This window comes from Sipha flava, unplaced genomic scaffold, assembly GCF_003268045.1.
Source record: "Sipha flava isolate LNK unplaced genomic scaffold, YSA_version1 47_pilon_pilon, whole genome shotgun sequence".
Taxonomy (NCBI): Eukaryota; Metazoa; Arthropoda; class Insecta; order Hemiptera; family Aphididae; genus Sipha; species Sipha flava.
This window is the reverse complement of record NW_020273276.1, coordinates 1,518,409-1,542,353: the sequence shown is the minus strand read 5'-3', so window position 1 is coordinate 1,542,353 and position 23,945 is coordinate 1,518,409. Positions and strand designations below refer to the sequence as shown.

The 23,945-nt window shown below is 30.1% G+C and overlaps 1 protein-coding gene across 1 annotated transcript; it reads right to left on the bottom strand.

Annotated features, from left to right (window-relative positions):
- Window positions 1–1,288: 1,288 nt before the first annotated feature.
- Window positions 1,289–5,210, bottom strand: LOC112689896 (eukaryotic translation initiation factor 4 gamma 1-like). Its single transcript, XM_025563771.1, has 14 exons — window positions 5,183–5,210; window positions 4,958–5,118; window positions 4,691–4,879; window positions 4,378–4,515; window positions 4,032–4,238; window positions 3,851–3,927; window positions 3,639–3,783; window positions 3,299–3,511; window positions 2,540–2,719; window positions 2,262–2,396; window positions 1,955–2,143; window positions 1,762–1,838; window positions 1,550–1,694; window positions 1,289–1,453 (listed from the first exon to the last, which is right to left on the bottom strand). Exons 1-14 carry the CDS (start codon window positions 5,208–5,210, stop codon window positions 1,289–1,291), a joined length of 2,049 nt encoding a protein of 682 aa, XP_025419556.1.
- Window positions 5,211–23,945: the final 18,735 nt, after the last annotated feature.

Below are 23,945 nucleotides of genomic sequence, written 5' to 3'. Positions count from 1 at the left end.
TTAAAAATTAAGTAATTTTTTTTTTTTATAGACTTACTGGGTTAAATGCATTTAATCTGAATTGGTTCGATAGATGTAAATGTTGTGTTAAAAATATAATAAATGTTAATGTAAAATGTGAAGATTAACTTTTTCAGATTAATTTTTTATTTCAATGATTTTATTAGTTTATTGAAAAATAGTATTTTATATTACATTATTTTATGATCACTTATTTCATTTTATATGTATATAATAGTTTATTACTATTTAATTATATAAGAATACTTTATGCAGAAAAATCAGAAAAATATAATATAAAATCAAATACTTCTATTTTTCTGAAAACTAATAAAATTATGTAGTTAAGCTGAAAGTTAAATCAATATTTTCAACATCATATTCAACGTCATAAAATCTTCAAATTTTACAAAAATTATAAAATTCAAACATTTTTTTATATTTTTTAACATTTACATATAATGAACCAACGCAGAATAAATGATTTTAGCGCAGATAGTGTTTAAAAAAAAAAAGAAAAACAGAATTTTAAAATAATCACTAGTTACAGAATATATCGCCCAAGATAAATCCCAATAGAACTATGGGTATAATATAAATAAGCTTGATCAGTTTTCAAAAATAAAAAATATTCTTCGTTCCTAAAAAAAAAAAAAATCAACGAACAGATTATAATATCTTATTTTTATCTATTGATGGCCAAAAATAATATTTGTTATATGTTACTAACCTTTTTTGTAGTTATAATTCTCTTTTATTAATGTTGATCCGAAGTTCGAAATCCGTACGTTGTCGCGTAATACTACTAATAGTACTAAATGTTGAGAAAATATTCTATCTCCATCGCAATATGAGCTGCTCATTGTTTTATTGTTGGGTTATAAACATCTTTCGTATTTGCCGAGTCTATAATAAGAATATAACCTTATTGTAAACAACGAATTGAAAATTTATCCGTAAAAACGCTATATACGTACGGGATAACGATGGGAAAAAGAAAAATTAAAAAATGAATGTCATAATTGGTTGAAATTTCAAACTCGTGAACTTGTATCGTTTGTTTAGAAAAATGGATGATTAACATATTGGAATACACACATTTTTTAAAGAAATTCAAAACGATGAAAACAGCTTCTTACCTTTTTGCTCTCAATGTTCATTTTGCACCGATTTATTGTTTGATCGACGGTCATTTTATTGGCAAACGACGAAAACAATCTAGTAAAAATTTAAATTCTATGAATGAAAATTACCTCGAGTGCCATTTGTTCGAAGATTTGGTGGAAGTCTATTCTCTTTTTTCGTGTAATAATGTTGTCTCTTCGATGTGATGACGTTGCACCCAGCTGTTATTCTTCAGATCTATAGTGTCTAGGATCATACATCGTATCCTTGCCGACAATTTCGACTTGCACTCGGACGAGTACTCGTAAAGCTTTTCGAACACACTGTACTGAAATTGGAAGGTTTTTTCATTATACAGCAATTTTATTGAATAGAAACGTATCGTAATATATGCAATGTCCGACGGATCGGTAATTATTATTACATGGTCTATTTCCTTTCCAACGTGTTTCAATATAATACACAAGCATTCGAGTGGTATTTCTTTTGGACTTTTCACTAGTTTCGCCACGCATACATCTAGTATTTGAGGTATTAATATCTCAACTTTCAATAGTTCGCACATGAACCTGGAAATTATATTATGATAAAAAATTATTGAAAACCGTAAAAAACTGTCTCGTTCGATCAAGGCACCTGCAGTAACCAATGGAACGTTTTCTATAAACAACATCGTTTTGGTCAATTTTTTCTTGGGTTCGTTTCTTCCTTTTCTGTAACACAACAACCGTATCGTTTAATACGCCGACAGTATACTAAGTTATCGTGAATAGGATCGTTAAAACATGTTTAAATGTCTTGTTCATACTCGATCCTCGCAAGATCTTACTTCAATGCTGTGTTTAATCATCATTCGACTCTGGGCAATGATCGATTCGAACGCATTTTGACACATTCTAACCAAAACTTTTCTAAACGTTGTGGTGCCACATTCTTGCTCTTTCGAATCAACTTCTATGTTTTTCATTAACAAACAGATATGTGCATATTGGGGGCAGAATATCGGTTCGTCTATGGCCTAGAGAGGTCAAAAATATCAAATGATTGTTATCTTAACGTAAAACAACAAATTAAACACACGTAACTATACGTGTATTACAATATAATGTTTCCTTTTATTTATTTTATCTAAATACCTTTTGGAACAACATTTCCACAACTTTTTTTAGACAAACATCTGTATTCACTGGTAGCGAAATAATACTCTCCGTCAATAGAGCAATATTCTCAGTGGTTATTTTGTTGAGGATAGATAGAAATATTTTCTCAACCTACAGTCGAGCAAAATACACAAGTTTAGTTACATGTAGATTTAAACGTAGAAAATAGATTGTAGTTTGTTTCGAACACGACCGTTGATATAATGATGTTATAATGATGCTGAAACAACTTTTTTATGGAATATAATACTTACTCCTATAGTAGCGTCCTTATTATTCGATGATTGGACGTTAGTAGTTTTTGTCTCTGTTTTAAAACATGAGGACATCGGAGAGACTTCATGTGCTACTACATCGCTTGTTCTCGTTGACAATAGAGGACGACTGGAATCACTTGTGTCTATATGTCCATCATTTTTAGGAGGCCCATAGTTCTGAAAGAAAATAAAGTATAAGAAGTTGAATACCATGTTATTCATTCGATGGGTTTTAATATTTACACTAATATTCATTGTATATACACGAATATTTAAAAAACTTTTTATTGTTTTCGTTAACTTTATGTATAGTGATTGAAAACTATACTACGAGTATATTATTAACTTATTGAGATTTGTTATTGGAATAATGGCTTTTATTAATGAAAAAAAAAAAAAAAATCATTATCTTTTAAATGTTTTTTGATGGTTTACTTTGAATCGGATAGTTGACTTTTGAAAATATTCCTGATAAAGGCAACGAAAATGTATTACTACGTAATTTATATTGAAATGTATTCCATAGTATAAAATGAGTAACACTATGTGTTTAGCATTTATTTAATTACAATAGCTTCTTAATGGCACTGCGTCCGACGCTATTAGTTCCAAAGACGAGTGATCAATCGAAAAATAATTAACATCGATTCGTTTGTATAGTATGTGTTTCAATCTATTCTAATTTAGAGCTCCTCTAATATATCCAACGGGCAGAGGTGTAATGTATTGAAGTAAAGAGTAATATATGCACTTTACCATTGATAGCATGGATGTGTATTTCACAGTTTCGGAATGGTTGTTTTCAGGTGTTTTCGTGTCACAGGATTTCTGTACGGTTCTATGTTTCCGAGGTATCCAATTGTTGTCCTTTAATTCTATCGTGTCTAATATCATAAACCGTATTCTCGTTGGTATCTTTGTTTTGTACGCCAACGACATGTACTCGTTTAGTACTTCAAACGTGACTTTCTGTAATTATTGCAACAAATACTCATATAATGCAAATAGTACCTACTGCGTTGTATTTTAATTTCGAACCCATTCGGCCGATAACATTAATTGCACACTTTTAGTAAAAAGTATACATCAATCTTACATGGTTTAACGTTTTCCCGATTTGTTTTAGTATGTTACACGCGCATTCCAGTGTTTCTTCTTTCGGGGACATTAAAAGGTGTTTTATACACATCTCTAACGTTTGGTTCGACAATATTTTTACTTTATAAAGTTCACACATGAATCTGTAAAGTGATGGACATTGTTTAATATCAAAACCGTTCGTTCTATTCTTATTTAATACGTTGGTACCTGCAATTTCCCACCGATCTCTCTCTGTGAATCTTTTCGTCTCGGTCGTACTTCGATTGCATTTTTTCCTTGTCGTCCTGTAACATTTAATCATATTCAATATACGGATATTATGTATTATGTACAACGATGAATTCATAATAAAATAAAATATTTTAATGTCATGTAAATATGCAGGTACTTGATCTTTGCAATCTTTTATTTCTTTAAGACTTTTGGTCAATTCCTGTTCGTGGACGTGCATGGAATTAAATCTATCTTCGCAGCACAATATTATTAATGTTTTGAATGATGAAGTGGTTGTCTTCACTTTTGCATTGATATCTTTGTTGTTCATTTCCATGCAGATATACGCATACTGAGGAGTGAAATGTGGCTCGTTTATAGCCTGAAATGTTCGATAATGGATAGAAGTATGAATAATATCCGTCACTAATTGTACGTTCAAAACGATCGACACAAGATCAAACATTAACCAAACAAAAATACGTATTGCACAACATGTTTAGTTGATTTTTTCAAAGTACCTTTTGAAATAAAATATCAATAACTTTCTTCAGGCGATGATCAGTATTAATTGACAACGATAAAATGCTATTCGTCAATGGAACCATGTTTTCAGGAGTGATTTTGTTCAGAATAGATCGAAATTTTTTCTCGATCTCCTTAAAGTACATATAAAAAAAAAAAAGAAAAAAAATCGTAGTTATTCGCATAGAACTGTGCAACAAAAAGGGAATATTTAATATTTTATTAAATATTTTAAATATTTTAATCCATCTTGGGACGCATGTTCGAGATCATTATGTTGTCAATATTTCTATTAAATGGTTATTTTACTTCTGTTTGTGCTTCATCATAGTTGGACGTCTGACAGTGTGCTCGTTTGCCTTTCAGACACGATGGAGTCCATGGGTTACTGCATGTTTTAAGATCGCTCGCGTCTCCTTTCGGTATTTGATAATGAACGACTCTCCGTCTTGCCGTTTCCACTCTTGACCTCGAGTCGAACGTACGTGGCACAAATTCCTAAAGCAATCGTTTTAAATAAATATTGTTTCTCCGGTATGTATAAACAGGTAGTGGATAATATAGCCGTTTGCTTACCCTTGTTGGAGCTCTTCCGTACGCCATCGGTCGGAGTATACGGAACTCGACGAGTTTCTCGATAGACGCGGGTTCCTTCCAACATATTGGCTGTTCCTTCAGTCGGATCAACATTTCCTTGCTGTACATTGTTTTTGCTTTGATGTTTACTACTTCGAAGTCTGCATTTCAACATTGTGCACGGACATTTATTAGATATTTTTAAAAAATTTCAAAAATGCTTACCGTTAGTTTTCACGAATTTGCTATACATCTTGTGTTATTCCTGCTTTACTAAACGGAAAAAAAATTTAAGTTGATAATTACTCCGAAGATAATTAAGGTAAAAGGATAAAAAATATATTTTTAATTTAATAGAACTGGGATTTCGTTATTATAAATCGACTGCCGTAGTCGTTAAATAAAATATTGTTGATTCTCCGCAATCGATTTGTTGTGGAAACCAAAACAGCGGAACGATATCGGCCAGCGGTTTAATTTCAAAAAAATAAATAAATAATATTCAGTAACAATGAAACACGTTCAAATAAGTGATTGTATACGCATAATTAATCGGCATGTTAATCAACGCACGAAACATTAGAAAATGTAATAGAAAATCATAATGCCGTTGATATATTGTTATATGCATACGTATGAACATGGAGAGGCAATCACTGTAAATTCAGAGCGATATTCACAGATGTTGCAAAATTTTTTTATTCCTCAAATTGTTCAATATAGAGTGACTGGATTATTTCAGCGAGATGGAGCTACGAGTCATACAGCTAGAGTGAGTATGAATATTCTGAAAGATTTGTTTCCTAACCATATAATTTCTCAAAATGGGAGTATTCCATGGCCTTCACGTTCGCCTGATTTAACGGCCTGTGATTTTTTTTTTGTGGGGGTATGTTAGAGTATACCAAACAACACTAAGGACACTTGATGATCTTAAACAAAAAATACGAGAAGAGGTGACACAAATTTCACCGGAAATTCTGCGAAACGTCATGACCAGTTTTGAAAGACGCCTTGACGAATGCTTGCTTCGAAATGAACGCCATCTTGTGGATATAATTTATAAAAATTAAACAACAAATTAACACTTTTTTAATGCTATTTTATGTACTTTCAAGTTATTTAAATACATTTGTTAAAAACATATTTGTTGGTTTTTTATAGTTATTTTAAAATTGCCCGATTCACTGTCCCACTCTGTATATTTAAAAACATAAATTTTAAAAATGTATGAAACTAAATTTTCAATTTACTGAAATACTTATATCTTGCAGCACATCTAAAATTATCATACAAACAATATTGTTTATTTCACTACTTTGATTTAATATGTTATAATTTAATATATTTTAATTTTATTTTGGTCATATTATTTCTAAAAAAATTTTTTATCCTTTAAATAATATACCATAATAACGTTTTAAAAACTAGGCAAACTAAAAACTTTTAGTTGTAAATTAAATAAGTTTTGTTTTTTTAATGGATCAATATTATTTATCCGTTTCAAGCATATGCTTATTGAAAGAGTTTGTAAGTTGTTTATTTTATTTTATTTATTATTAACTAGGTATGTACTTTGTTGTTGCAAAACAAATATATAATTTTTCTTCTTCATCGGTAAAACTCGGTCACTAGAACCATCCTGACATACACCCTTGCCTCTAATTTTCTCTATCCGATGTCTGAATCCTTCACACCTCCTCCTAATGCTTTCAAATTATTCTTTACTACGTTTTCTTCTAATACTATAGGTATACTTATGAATAAGTTTTGGCTATGTCAAGCATGCAGTCCATAGCAATATTTCGTTCTTTATTTGAATATTATGTTTATGGGTCTATGGAAGGGTTTATAAGAATATTATATAATTAGGTATTATTATTATTATTATTATATAAGCTAATGTCATAATATTTCCAATCTTAATAAAACAATTGAAAATGTATTGTTGTAGTAAAAGACTTTGGATTATGCGTTTTGAACCCGGGCAGTGCGTTTTAAAATTTCTTAGTGGCGCTAAAGACACAAGTTTAGTTTCGACGACTGTCGATATCAGTACCAAATGATTATCGCGTTCGTACATACGTTATGTTGGTAGTGTCGCGTACGATGTTGTCGGTGTTCTGTCGTATATGCGTAACGTTTAATGTCGAGTGGATATTTGTCGGGCAAATGTTGGTCGTATCATCATCATTCATTCTGAAATGATGTTTATAATAATAATTTTTGCGTAACAATATGCATAATCATGCATGACCGATTGATGTAAATAATATATTAATAAATAAATAATTAACATTAATATTAATAAATAATGTTATAATAATTTTACATGTGAAATGTAATGCCAACAGATTTGATTTTAGAATTACGCGTTCTGGCACAAATAACACAACTTGGCATTTCAAGTTGAATTAAAACACAAAATGATTAATAAAAGGATAATTCCCAGTTGCCTTGTGGCTTGTAAATTATTAAATTTGTAAGAAAGTTACAAAATTTAAAATTGTTCTCAAGAAAATTTAAATCGTAGAGTAACAAATAATAATTGATAATGTAACAACGTTGATAATGTAGATTAATGAAGAAATATTTACTTGATAAATAATAACTCAAATTTATAAAGTAAATATATTTAAAAAGTAAAAAAGATGAAAAAAAAAATGTAAGAATTATTATGAAAAGAGTGTTAATATATTTATTTTTCCTTATAGAATGATAAGTGATAGTGAAATAAAATGTTATTACTTTAAAATTATTATCTTAAGTTTAATTACTTAACTTTTTACTTCAAAATAATTTGGTGATTTTATAGTCATGTTTCAATTTATATTTAAATAAAAAATTTTAAAATAATAAAATGTATTATAAATATTATATTAATTTAATTTTTTTAAAGTTGGAGAAAAAGAAATTAATCTCTTGAATTTAATGGAAAATTAACCTTTTTTTTTATTTATTTATGTGTTTTATTTATTTAATTTTAATTCATACAATGAATACTGGGCCCCACTGTGATAACTCATGTGGGGGCCCAGGAGTTCTTACATTAATACATGTGACAAATAGAAAGCAAATACATAATAATTAAGAATAGAGAAAAAAGTGCTTATAAATAAACATACACAAATAAATATAAATTATAACAATGTACCAACTATTATCCTACTGAATCATCTAAATCTAATAACCATTGATTTTTTTTTTTTTTTTAAATAAACTAAGTGAAAAATTTAAGATATCAGAAGGAATTTTATTTATTATTTTGGTACCTATTATTTGAAATTGTTTACCTGAAGTGGTTTTATTTGACCAATTTATAATAATAAAAATGATTATAATTATATTTATAACTATAAAATTTTTTTTAGCATACCGGGTATTAATATTTTGTGGTATAGGATTTATCATATTATATTTTTTTAGGAATATAATGATCGTTTTATAATATAATTTTTGTATATAGGAAGTAATTTTAATACTTTATAAAGATTTTCAGTATGTTATCTTTGTATTTTATTAAAGGTCATTTTCTATATTTGATTTTGACAGACTTATAATTTTAGAACATTATTGAACGCACCACCCCTACCAATTATACCATAGTTAATAACCGATTCTATTAATGTTATGTTGTTTGAAGTGAAATGTCCTATATCATGCAAAAATACATCCATAATAGATTCTGATGGAAAAATAAATTTATGTTATTTGAAATATGATAAAAATAACAAGATAATATTAAAACCAACACATATATATTATACTCAATGTCAATTTCTAATGTTTTGTACAGATTTAACAAAATGTGACTTTTATATTTTTAATTATGTTAAACCAATTCTTATTACTGTTGAAAGAAACAATTATTTTATAAATTCAGCTTTGTCAAAAATTGAACAGTTTTATTTTTCAACTTATTTAACTGAACTTACATTAAAAACATAATTTTTTTTATAACACAATATTTTATTTATTATTAAGTGTTTGTACAAGTTGTATACGTTATAAAATTGTACCAAATAATATCACTACTAATATATACATAAAATATTAATAATTTCTATACAGATATCTATATAGATTTGTTACAAACCAAATATATTAAAAATAAACACATTTTAAAGCTAAAAAAGTTAATTTTCTCATGTTAAATTAAAATAACAGTTATTGTTTAATAATCGGAGATTGTAAATTTGATAAAATACAACATATTTTAATAATATCATCGATATGTGGGAGTAAATCAATTTTTATTTTATTTAGAATTCCATATGTTTTTAATATAGCAAACAAACATTCAATACGTATATGGACACTGGCTACAGAATAAATATTAATTATTCGTCCTCACTAAATCTCCCGTTGTGCAAAATAGGTGGCATAATCAAAATGGATTTTTGATCATTACATAAAGTTTTTGTGCCTGGATACCCCTGGTCAACCAAAACTACGTCCCCTACTTCTAAATTTTGTAGAAACCCACTGTCATTAGTAATATAAGAATCGCTACTTCTTCCTCCATAACTCTTTGAAAGGAAACAAACAGAACCATTTGGTGTAATTCCGACAAGTACTTTAATTATATAACATGATTTGTATCTAGAATACATACGCTTTGTTCAACTTTCGCTAGTTGCTCAACTTTAAACTCATTGCAATCTATAATGCAACAACACTCAGGAAAATTAGTTTTAAAAACTTCAGGTAGCGTTTCTTGAATTGTTTTCTTACTAGGCCAAAATATCAATGCACTAGTTTTTATAACTAATACTGAAAGTATATCAAAAAATATTCTGCTGATATTTATACGATGAACATTAAATAGAACACCAAGCGCAGAAAAATTAATACCTAGTTTTAATTTCATAAGAAAAATTAATCGTTTATTATTATTATTTACATTACTATTACAAGCAGATTCAGGCATCATTGATAAAAGAAGATTAAACACTTCAAAAGATGTCCCAGTTAGATCTTTAAGAGACTGTACAGTATTTATTGATTCATACCCATTAAATTTTTTGCAATCTAAATATGAAATTAAAATTTCAAATGTAGGGCCACTTAATTTATCGACCAATATTGGTTTTGTGTTAGTTAAACATTTGTTTGAACAACTTAAAATAAATATACCAACTGAGTTACTATTTTTTTTCAAATATAGATTAAAATGAAAAACATTCAGCATCAAAAACATCAAATGCTACTTGAGTCCCTATATCATGTTTATTTGTAAATAAATAATTATTTGATGGTAAGTTTGTATTATTTAATTCCATAGTAAATGATGTTTCACTATTTATTTTTTTCTGTTTGGCCATATATCGATTATGCCTATTATTCTGCTGCAGTTCATTAATTGATCTCTTATTGTAAGACTCAGGAAACACTGTTGGAATGAAGGCAGGGCTGCTAGGGTTTTAGACGGAATGTTTCCAATAAAATTAACACTGCATACAAAATCATGGGTTTTAGGTTGCCACAGAGATCCATCAGCACTATAATATAGTATATTAAGTTAAATATTTTAAAATGTATTAAATTAATTGGACAAATACAAATATACTCAATTCGCCTAATAGCATTAATTAATTTAGCTTTTAGTTCTTTTTTATAATTTCTATTTGGAAAACTGCATAATTTATATCCTTTTTGGTAAGTGTTATAACAGTCCACAAGACAACACAATTTTTACATGACTTCTTGTTTTGGTTATTAATTTTATTCATGTTTTATAATAAATAGAGACTGCAGTATAAAAAGGGAATTATAAAAATTATTCCTACTTATTAAGTATCAAATACTCGCGAGTTACGATTCTTTAAAAATAATTATTGAGGATTGTATGTTAACAGCTTTGTTATCATCAAAATATTTAAAACACAATTTGTGGGTAAACAATTTTTAAGAGAAACTCAGAATCTAAAAATGTATAATATATTAATAATTAAGTATTAATATTAATAAAAATAGTATTAAATATATAATAAAATATTGTAATAATACATTATTAATTACAGACATCAAATGAAAAATGTATAGATTTTAATCTAACTTAACCTAACATAATATTGATGGGGCTGATACAATTTTAGCAGAGCATTAGTGATGGTAAACTGCTATTTTTTTCTGTAACATCTGATAATGCTATTGCTATTTTGTAATAATAGCTGATAATATATTATATATTGCTTATCATTAATTTCAAATTTGATATTTTAATAGCAGCTTATGCATGATTAAATATTTAATTAGTCATGAGTTTATGTATATTATACCAAATAACAGTCTATTAGATCATTATACGAGGTACGTATATATATATATATATATATATCTAATATCTGAGCATACGATAAGCGTCGATACACGTGCATTATCAATTATCACATGTCACAGGTATATAGAATAAACTTATTATATCTGTGAATTACGTCTTGCCAGCCGCCAAGATGATACTGCTATTTTTCATATTATATTGGGTGTTCTAACTTCTAATATAATAGCAGCTATAAAACAGTGTGGGCAACTAGAAACCATAAAAACCGAAATTCAAAATGTAGCTATCACTGTTATTGTTGATACTGAATAGCAGTGCTATTATAACTGCTACTGCTATTTCTTACCATCACTACAGAGCATACTGCACAGGTAAACATTGAAAATATTAAATTTATATACACTAGAAGATTACGCAACGTACGAACGCGATACAAGAACAATCGCACTGAACAACATTCAGATAAGAACTAAACTAACTTTAAATATATGATATTTTTAAGACATAATGTAAATAATATAATAACATATTAATGTGCTTTTTAATATTTGTTATCAAAAAGGATACATAACTAGTAACTACTTAAAATTACCAAAATTGCTTTCAGGTTATAAAAATTAATTCAATTATTTATCAAATCATAAAACTCAAAAATTATATCATGGCTAATTAATTTAAATAACTTAAAATAATGTAAATTATTAATTACACATAATAAAATGCATAAAAATGCTTTAAATGGTCTAAAACATACCTACTCTTTTTCAAATTATGTAGAAAATGTAATTATGCAAATATGTTATTTAAATTAGTTGTTTTAAAAAGAAATTTGTGGTATGCCTATTATATTCAACAGATATCACATATATATATATCTATATATATATATATAGTACATTTACCGTTCGTTCAATTATATTATTAATTGCATGATATCAATTTAACATTATTTATAGCTGTATTATATTAAATAATTTTACTTTCTCTTTCACTTAAAATATTAATCGAACTTAATAAGTTTTAAATAAATCAAGTATATATTATGTATAATATGAAGTAAAAATGTATTTTACAGTTACAAATATTTTTTTAAATTATCTTTTTAATAAGTTTATTGGAAACATTATGTATGTTATGAAAAAAAAAAACCTAAATTTTACATCTCAGTATTACAACTTACCAGTGTTATTGATATTTAATATCATAATATAGGTAAAAAAGATTTATTATATTTAATTTTCAATTGTAAGTAGGTATTTATTAAGAAATAAATCATTGTATAAATATTTTATAATTTTAGCAGATTTCACAGTTGCATGTGAAATATTATTTTTTCTATTTTTAATTAATAATTTAAATGTATATTTGTAGATAGATACATAGTTTAAGACTTATAATTTATTAATAATATTAATTAAATTATACAGAAATTTCTACGCTATTAATTAAATTGTTTGTTTCTATTTTCATGGCTGTGTGCTTGTATGTATTTTACATCATAAATAATGTAACTATTAATAATCATAATATATATATTATTCATGTAGCATAATGCCATAATTTTAGTTTTGGCACTACTAATTTATCAAAATATACAAATATAATATAGCAATAAGGATAAAATACTCATCGGCTATATACTGACATAAATTTTGTTCACTCGATCTGTGAGTCGATTAATATTACTATGGTTTATTTTTCAGTGATTCATATGTATATTTATATCAAGGTTAAGTCTTTATTTCATCACATTTTAATATCAAAAGTTTAGTATAAATTTAATTTTAAAATTAAAAATCGGAAAATGTAAAATAAAATGAAAAATTCTCATAATCAAGTTTTCTATTGTAAATTATAATGAATTACAGTAAACAAGGACAAAGATTCAATTATAATTTATAATGTCATTTTTATTCCAACAAGTTCTTCCAGTTAGTTTTTATTGCGTATTTGAATAAGTACTAATATTTAACTAACAACATAAATCTCTTAGGTAAAATATACTATTCGTGTACTATGCCATTCTGTTGTCTAATACTGTCGTTGAATAATGTTAAGTGTTTTGTCATCATATTTTTAAACCCCAAGCTTGATATAATAATTGATACGTTCCATATTAAGGTAAACTGGTATATTTTTTTGGTCTCGTGTTGAAATTCACTCCTAGCACATATAGTTGTATTAACGATATAGTGATACATCGTAATATTACATAAATCATAGTGACTTGTCCTAATGACATTTTTTTTTAAATATTTTACTTAAATAAAATTAAAATAAAAAAACCGGTTAAATCATCGGTTCTGCAAGTTGGTATTTCATTTTTTGAGTTTTGTTATTTATGAAAACTAAAAGCGACAGTAAATTGAAATACTTACATAAAATGCTTAAGCCGTAAAGTACAAAGTTACCGGTTTTGATTTTATTTAATGAAATGTAAACAATTGTAAAAGAAAAGTCAACGTCGATTATATTTTTTTCGATTTCTCCTTCATATCTGAAAATATAACTTAGGAAATCGAAAAATACGTTCTTTGATGTATTATTTTCCAATTTCCGGTTCTATATAGCAGCTCTATGAAGTTGTTTAAATGGAGATATCTTACCCAAAAAGGTGTTGACAGAAAAAAAAAGAAAAACATATTATTGAAAACCCAATACATTCCTAGATTTGCTTAAAATATGCAATAGAACTAAAACAAGATTTTACAATATAGAAAAAAAAATTTATTATACCACTTTTGTTTATTTGTAATTAGGTGTTTGCGTTTTTCGTCAAAAATTCACTAAATGTATTTTCTAATCCTTTAAAAACTATTTTCTTTGACGTTAACAAATAATACCATCAATGAAATGAACCTACTACAAATGGATTTCAGCTTGAAATAATATACATCTGAGAATTAATTAAATCTTAGGTATATACACCAAACAGTTAAGTGTATTAAACTATCCAAAATGATTTATAATTAATGGAAAATATAAATTAATATAATATTTATAAATTTTATATTAAATCCATCATCAACGAAAGCGCATTAAAAATAACTTATTTGATATTTTTAGCATTAGTAAAAACCGGTATTCGTCAATTGCACCGAATTTGGGACACTACCTTTATAATATACATCTGTTGCGCCGGTATAAAAAGCGCTACAACTCGTTTGCGCACATTCAAAATTTTTTACCTGAAAATCGACGACTCGTTTGCGCACGACGAAATCAGTCGTTTACTTGAAAATAGATAACTCGTTTACGCACAACGACTCATTCACACACAGACACGTGTATACATATATCGTCAAAGACCAGTGGCGGATACAGATGCCCTAAAATGGGGGGGGGGCAACTGCTTCCATTGTCCCCCTTGTATCCACCCCTGTCACAGACTGTAATACAAATTATCAAATATATTATCTTAATATTATTTTATAATCGACCGTGTAGTACAGGGATTGTAACCTTTATGTTTTTTTCCGGTTTCGATTTAAAGCCGGGTTCACACTACATCATGACGTGTATTTTACCAGACCGTGTGCTTTGAAAATGTGTGATACCAATATATATATCTTATGATGATGCTATCAAATTTTGGTTACACATTTTCGCAGTTTTTTTATTAGATATAAAATATTTCCATAAGTTTCAATAAATAATAACTGATGAATATTAAATTATATAGTAGACAGTATGTATTATATTATTATTGGGACTCGGAACTTAATGCACATAAAAAGTACTAAATATGCATGCACTTATGCGTTTAAAAAAGTACAAATATGCTTCAAAAATATGCAAAAAAATATTTTTTTTTAACGCAAAAATGTTCAAAATAAAGATATTTTATTAAATATACTCGTATGTAACAGTACAAATGTTGTTAGTATATTATACTAAGCTAAACATAATTTCTAGATATAAATATATAAGATAAAATAAAATAAAATAAATAGATTGAAACTTAAAATTTTCTTTCAAAATGTTCCCATTAGGTTTTTCATAGTGCCATGAAAGTAATTTCAAGGTTACTTAGCAATAAATTGAATAGCCCAACAAAATCATGCAAATGCAACACCTTCCGAGCTCTTTGTTGTTATGAATAATGTTATCATAGAATATTAAATTATTACTATTAAAATCAGTAACCACACGTTTAAAAGTTGGATAAAATGAACTTCACGGTATCTTATGGTTAGTGAGGTAACTTGTGATTTATTATACGGTATACCTTGATATAACAATATGGTTCAGCCAATCAGAGATAATTATTTTAAAATACACGACATGGCACAGTGTAGTGTGAACTCGGCTTAAATCATAAATCTTAAAAATATGAAACTGAGGTTACGGTTACAGTTACGGTTAATACCGGTTATAACCTGTTACCAAAAATTATTTTTAAATTAGAATTTTAAGTGATTTTAACCGTATAGCTAACTACTTTATGTGTGTACGTCTTTATATTATTCTTTGTACCTAATTCTAAAACTAATTTCTATTTTTCTTTCATTAATACCAACTATATGTATTAAGTATTGAGTACATTGTACCATTGTACATGCATTATAATTTCCAATCGTAAGAGTGTTATAATTTAGGTTGAGACTTACTATTACATAACTATATTTTATTTATTTTTCCGTTTTGAAGATGTTGAATCTGTAGTATGGCTTGCCTTTCCTTGGCCCACAGTAATAGGTATTCATACATCAAACAACTTCATTTTTATATAGTACGTAACAAAAATTACATTTATGTACCTAATATTAAAATGTTTACTTTTAAAGTTTTGGAATTAGAAATTATAGGTAAGTGCCTACAGATAAACATTTTAAACTTCAAAAATTATCAGAATTTGGGTACTGGTGATGTAGTGCTATAAATCCAACAGGCCAATAGAAATATGATGTAAAGCACTAATAACTATAGGAAAAAGACATTTATCATCATCAAAAATCCAAAACAGAGCTTTTTCTCGAGACCACCATCGTGTATTATTTTGTCCTATTTTTTGAAGCTTTTTCAATTTACTTGATCCCAAACTTGAATCAATTTCATATAACCATACGAGCATATGTTTATAAGATTCGGTAAAAAAATATTGATAATAGATTCAAAAAACCAAACAGTTTTTTAGCATCCATACTTTTACATGTATCACATACACATAAGTTAAGCACATTATTATAGCACCATATATAAATGTTTTTTTGGTTTTCTTGACTTTTAATCTTAGATTGTAAACCTGAATACCCCCTCTCATGTTTGCTGCACCGTCAAATGATTCACCAATAATACGATCAAACTTAATGGAATGTTCAGAAAAAAGTTTTTTTAAGATATCATAATAGCCATTTCTTGATGAATCAACCACTTGATGCACACTGCAGCCTGATCTACAACACCAACATCTTGTGTACTATCAATTTGTAAGCTGAAATTTTGTTCACCCAATTTCAATTTAATTCTATCCCTTATTGACTTTATGATAGATAAAACAACTTTATTCATGGTAGTTTTAGACAGTAAAGTTACCAGTTAATCCCTACCACAAGAAGTTAATGATTTATTTTCCAAGTTTACTTTCCTGCGTTTCACATTTTTATTCATTTTTTTTTTTTTAAAGTTGAATTATTTTATTAAAAATTGGAAATTGATAGTTATACTAAAAAACTTACCAATAACTTCTCTGCAGCTATATTTATTTAATCACACTAAAATGTAAACAAATATAAACCTAATTAATATGCTAATATTAATGTCGTATATTATGTGTGTAATAAATAACTAAATATTTTTACATTAGGTAGGTATATGTGTAAATTAAAATTATAAAATAAATACTTACTGGATTTTCATTATTCGACTCATACTACTAACCATTACCACTAGGTTTTGTTTTCTTAAATACATCTAATATGTTTTGACATGATTGGGCTGCAATTTGAAATTTAATTTTTTTTTTTCTTTGGCAGCTCCACTTTTTGGCTTTTTAGAATTCATTATTTAAAATTTTTATAAACAAAAATAAAAAGCGTAAATATATCCAATATAAGGAATGACGCGCTATTATAATATGTCTTAATACAGACTAGTAGACCATACTAGACAAGAATACTATTATAGACAAGACTACAGTTTGCAATGAGTAGCGTTTGTACTCGAGCAGCAGTGTGCACGTCGTCACTTCGTTACTTGTCAGTCAGCAATCGGAAATTCTGTACTCGCGTAAAAATAATTATTAATTATTATTTTTGGATGTATATGGTATATCTACGAGTATGCTCACCCACACTGATATGATTTTACACATCTACTTAAATGTACAATGAACACTAGAACACGAATACACAATACTACAAAAAACCCGTGAGCCACCACCCGGTGACTAAACGATGACCTGCATTTAAATGGAATTATTATTCATATTACATTGTTATTTGTTTATTAAAAGTTATAAATAGAAGTATCGCTGTACCAAGCTGAATTAAATGTATATTTTCTTTATTTTGTGTTAATAAAAACTTGCATTTATAACCATTTTATAATATAAGATAAACATAATAGACTTATTTTGATATAATTATAATTATTTTATTTTAGTTAAAATATTTAAATTTTAAATTTACATGGTTCGGTCCGGCGGCCTTAGAAAGCCTGCGGCCCAGTATGACTTTTCCTACTGTCCCACCTGGCCAGTCCACCTCTGTAGCTTTGCTCCGAGTAGGCAAACTAGCATTCGCACGAGTTTGTAATTGTACGGTTATAGAATTGAAAATACGAATTTTTGTTTACTAAATTTACTTACTTGATTTATTTTGTCAGGCGTAAGTTTTATCGTTAAAGATATTTGCAAATTTCAACTATATACAGTGTGTTCTACGATAATGGTAACATGAAATATCACCTTGTATTCTATTCGGATTTTTTAACGGGTTTCTATTCTAAGAAAAATTGTTTTACTGTTTATGTGCGGGAAAAATGTCAAAAATAAGCGTAAAAATCAAGGACTTTTACAGATAAAAGAATCCGAATAAAAAATACAAGTTGATGCGTTGGAAATATTTCATGTTACCATTATAACAGAACACACTGTATACACGAGTAGTTGAAACTAACAAATATTTTTAACTATAGAACTTACGGCTGAAAAAATAAATCAAGTAAGTAAATTTAGTAAACAAAAATTCGTATTTTCAATTCTACAACCGTACAATTACAAACCAGTGCGAACGGGATGAAATATTCTCCCAGTAGTTTGCCAACTCGGAGAAAAGCTACAACAATATATTCTACAGATACGATAACGTTCAGGCATAGGTACCTAGTCGGAAACTCAAGCGTGAAGGCTTCCGCATCTGTAGAATCTATATAGAATATATTATACTTTAACTTTGTTGCCGGCTCACCGCAGGGATACGTACGTTTACACGATTGTGGGTTAACAAAATAACGAATAATCGATTTTTATCGAATAAACTTAATCAAATATGATGGAATCGTGTCGATTCCCGTTCGATTTCTTTAGAAAAAGGTCCAGATCTGAATAGTACTTGGACAGTCGATAGGACTGCGCGCGCGTGCCTACCGCGATCGTAAAATTGTAATTGAAAAACGGTCACCCGGTTATAAGGACAATGCGATCGGGGGACGTGCGAACGGGGTGTGTTACCGTTAATGCCATTACCGCGAAGGACACGCTTCGACGGTCGTGGCCACGGCGACGGCGGTGGTTCACCGGCACTTGGGCAACGTGGACTTTACGTTCAATATCTTTTTCACCAGTATTTTGTTGGTCCTGACCATATCCGATTGCTTGTTGCTCCGGTTGATGTAAGACGACGACACTTGAACCGCGCCCGTCGGCCTCGCACCCATTTTCGCCTCCACGTAGGTGTTTTTCACCCGCGCGGCCGTCGTCTTCCCGTCCGCGCCTAGCGGCTGCACGATCCCGAACCCGAGAAGAGCGCGCGATTTCGACTTGGGCTGCAGCAGGTTGTCTCGGCTCGTGAACGCCACCGGTTCGCGTCCGCGCGCCGCCGCAGCCACCGTTCTCGCGCCAGACCTTCTGGCCGTCGCCGCGTCACCCTTGCCCGCCGCCGGCGCGTTAATCTTGCCACGGTCGACAGCCGGCGTCCGCTTGGCCTCCACCGGTTTCACGGGGGCACGTCGCACCGGCCGTCGGTCCGTACCGCAAGTCGTCGACCCGTCGCCGCGATTCAAACTCGTTTCCCTCGGTCGTTTCTGGACCGCGATCGTCGTCGATCGCTTCTGCGCGACGACCGTTTCGCGGACGATATTCGGTCGTTTACGTCCGTCACGCGCTCCGACCGCCGGTGACGACTTTTCGCCGCCCGACTTCGGTTTTCCTCCCGGACCCTCCAGGGCGGACCGTGCAGTCACCGCTGTGCTCTTGTCACCGCCGACCTTGTCGTCCGATTTCGGTTTTCCTCTCGGACCCCCGAGGCCGGACCGCACAGTCGCCGCTGGACTCTTGCCGACATTTGTCTTGTCGCAACACGTCGACGCCTTGCGACGGACGTCCGACGGGCTCCTCTCGACCGCGGTAACGGCTTGGACTACCGGAACACTCTCGAACACTGTCTTATTATCCGTCACCGGCATCGTATCGGTCGCCGAGATTTTTTCGGCTACCTCCGTCGTCCGGGTCGCCATCGTATTCCATCGGCTGTTGTTTACCGACCACAGTTTCCCAATGGATTCGTCGCTCGACGCGGCCGTCGCTTGGTGCTGCGGGATCCTGTCCGAGTTCTTCGCGTACCCGTTACTATCGGTTTCGCGTTCTTGCGTCACCCGTTTACATATCGCCGGTATGTCGACATCGGTTCGCAGATCATCCGCGCTCCGATCGCTGCTAGTGCAATCGGTGGATTCTTCTAACGCGCCATAGTCTGCTGGGATATTTATATCCCAAATTTCGGAATACGATTTTAGCATGGAAGTCATGGTTTGGGTGTATGATTTATGGAATAAAATTTAATTTAAACAATTTAAGTCGCGGGATAGTCGAACCGTCGGGATAGTCGAAATTACAATTGTATAGTATATTGAATATTTACTCGATCAGGTACCCCGATGGTAACAGTCGTTATAGGTTTCAACACCGATTTTAATTTTTATATTGCTGTATTATTTTAACTGGCCAGCATAAATCGCATACTTGAATTTTAAACCGTAAGCCACGTGTTACACAGTAATTATAAATAATGAAGATTTGGATAACGTAAAATATTGAGCGTCTGTTATCTTGCCCCCACTACATTCTGCATGTGGACCTGATTGGTTTATGCTAAACACCGCACAGTGGGATCAAATTCAATTCTGGCTGGGCAAAATGTTTTATAAATTACCTAACCATTTGGTATTTACCAACTTTAAATATTCACATATAAAAGTCGAAACAGTGCATCGAATACCGATGACTTAAGAGGGCGCAATAGTGAAAGAATATGTAATTCACCCATTACTGGTATTTAGATGCACTAATAAAAAATGTCCTGCGAGTGTTATTGTTAATAAATCAAACAAAATAATAAAATTAACCAACTCTCATAATCATGAGGATTATATTGATCAACGATAGTAAGCAAACGAGTTCTGATACTAGGGATTTTCGTCATAAGAAGCCAAAATATATGTGCGGCTTTGTTGTGCATTTTTGCGCAAACGAGTTGTAAAAAAGGTAAATTTGCGCAAACGAGTTGTAGCCATAAAAAGGGTATATTAAAAAGGGGACACTCGAATTGCCTCCTATTTAAAAATTTTCCATTAATCGAATCAATACAATTGATATAAACTATCGATTTATACAATAATATATTTATAAGTTGATTATAAGATAAATAGGTAAAGTCGTTTCAGATGGTTGTTTAGTACTTGTCTATTAATTCTATTAATTTTTTTTTTTCTGAGTCCTTCGTACATGTACGAATTGTGTTTGAAACATCGAACATAATTTCATCGATTAAATTAGTTTTTAAGTAGGCTTTATATATTTTTTTTTGTTGCACGTCCATCTCTTAATTTCATTAGCAAGGTATTTTTGGAATACATATTTGTAATCATTCACCATTAAAACAGTTTTTCCCTTATCACTTAATATTATAGACATTTTTTAAATTATATTATTATTTTAAATTATTAAATTATAACGAAAAATATATACACATAAGTTCACAGACGTATACTGACGCGATAATGCAGATATAGTACCTCGTGTCAATTTGTAGTTTTAAATTGAAAACCAGTAAAAGCAAAATTATATTGCTATATAATACTCCAATATTGTCTAATGGCAATTGGTAAAACCAATGTTAGCGAGCAGTAAGTACGAAAATGTGGCACTTTTATCTCTATTATACTCAAGTTTATTTACATATTGTCGTATTCGTATAAGCTACTAAAATATTATTACAACCGCAAATAACCACACAATTTACTTGTTTTCGATCACAAGTTTAGAATTTAGAACAAGTTTTGTCGCAGTATATTCACTATCACTCAATTTCTAATATCAAAATATCGAAATCGATGTCAATTATATCGATTGTTAAGGGAGGCAATTCGAGTATGGTAAAATATGGGCACTTGAATTGCCTCCGAAATATCCGGAGGCAATTCGAGTGACAAAATGTAACCTTACTAGTTTTGGGAGGCAATTCGTGTACACCGATTAAAAAGGTATACATCTACGTAGTAGGATCAAAAAGTTCCCGGAATTTATTTATAGAAAAAAAACTATATTTCTTATCAAATATCTAATTATTGGAATTAAAAGTAGACATTATTAGCTATCTGTAGGTCTAGTCGTTAAAAGTACATTAGTCTCATGTTAGCCGTAGTTGAGTCCATAGAAAACTGTGTTTACGCATTTTTTCAAAATGTCACAATTTGAACAACGCGCTAATATTAAATTTTGTTTTAAACTTGAAAAAACTGCTGCAGAAACGCTTGAATGCTTGAAAACAGTTTATGGTGATGAAGCATTAAAGAAAACAGCCGTTTATGATTGGTTTAAACGGTTTAAAAATGGTCAAGAGTCACTTGAAGACGAAGAGCGGAGTGGCCGGCCGTCAACTTCAAAAAACGATGAAACAATCGAAAAAGTTAAAAATTTGGTGCGATCAGATCGTCGTTTACGCATTCAAGATATGGCAAATGCATTAGGAATATCGTATGGTTCAGTTCAAAACATTTTAAAAGATGATTTAGGAATGCGGCGCGTTTGTGCAAAATTTGTTCCACGTATTTTGACCGAAGACCAAATGGAAAACAGAAAATTGATAGCCGCTGAACTTTTCGAACGTTCCGTAAATGAAAAAGATTTTTTGTCAAAAATCGTTACAGGAGATGAAACTTGGGTTTTCGCTTATGACCCAGAGACAAAATTGCAGTCATCAGAATGGCACACAACAACGTCACCGAGGCCAAAAAAATCACGTGTTGTCAAATCACAGTTGAAGGTCATGTTGATTGTGTTCTTCGACAATGAAGGCTTAGTTTACTGGGAATTTGTTCCTAATGGACAAACAGTCAACTCAAGTTTTTATATTGAAGTTTTAAAGCATTTAAGAGATTCAATTCGGCGAAAAAGGCAAAGAAAATGGGAAAATGGTTGGTTTTTGTATCATGACAATGCACCGTGCCACTCGTCTTTTGCAATTCGACAATTTTTAACGGATAAAAAATTTTCTACAATTTCACAACCCCCGTATTCACCAGATATTGCTCCATGTGACTTCTGGCTGTTTCCAAACCTAAAACTTGGACTCAAAGGTGAACGTTTTGTGACGATTGAAGACATTAAAGTTAATGCGACAGCGAATCTTAGGGCCATTCCATTCGAGGGATATCAAAGATGTTTCCAGCAGTTACCAAGTCGTTGGAGTAAGTGTGCCTGTACTGAAGAACGGTATTTTGAAGGAGATTAAGTAGATTTATATTTGAATTGTATTTTTAAAAAAATAAAATGAAATTCCGGGAACTTTTTGATCCTACTACGTATTACACCGGTATAAAAAGAATATATTTAAAAGTATACATCTATTGTGACGGTATAACAAGTATACAGTACAAGTAATGGCTAAAAACAAAAATTAAAATTAAAATCAAACTTATCATTCTACATACTTGGTATTAACACTAATAGTATATTATATATATTTACACTAATCCTACAAATTTTGAAAGCTTTTAGATCTAATATTACAATGAATTATGTATATTTTCTGATCATATATTATATAATGTTATCTAGTTATAATTTTAATATATCGAGGTATAATTATCATATATTTTACATGTATAATTTCATGGTTCAATGTTTTACGTATCGTTTAAAACCTTACTGTTAGTCGCAGTCCGGTGGCGTATTTAACTTAATTTTATTGGGAGGGGAGGGTACTAAATTTACGAAAATTATGCACTAGTTATCTAAGTATAATATTTTTTTATATATCGACTGCCCCAACGAAAAAGGTCGTAAATCATTTTTTTCTAATTTTTCAATATAAATAAAATAAGCATTGCAATTCACATTCTAGTTCTATTTTTAAACGTACATTTTCAAAAATAACATCACTGGTAGATTGAAGGATACCGTAATCATTACAAGTTTCAGTTTAAAAAAAATATATATATAACTTCAGGGTTTATTAAGATATACTTCTTATAAAAAAAAGTAGT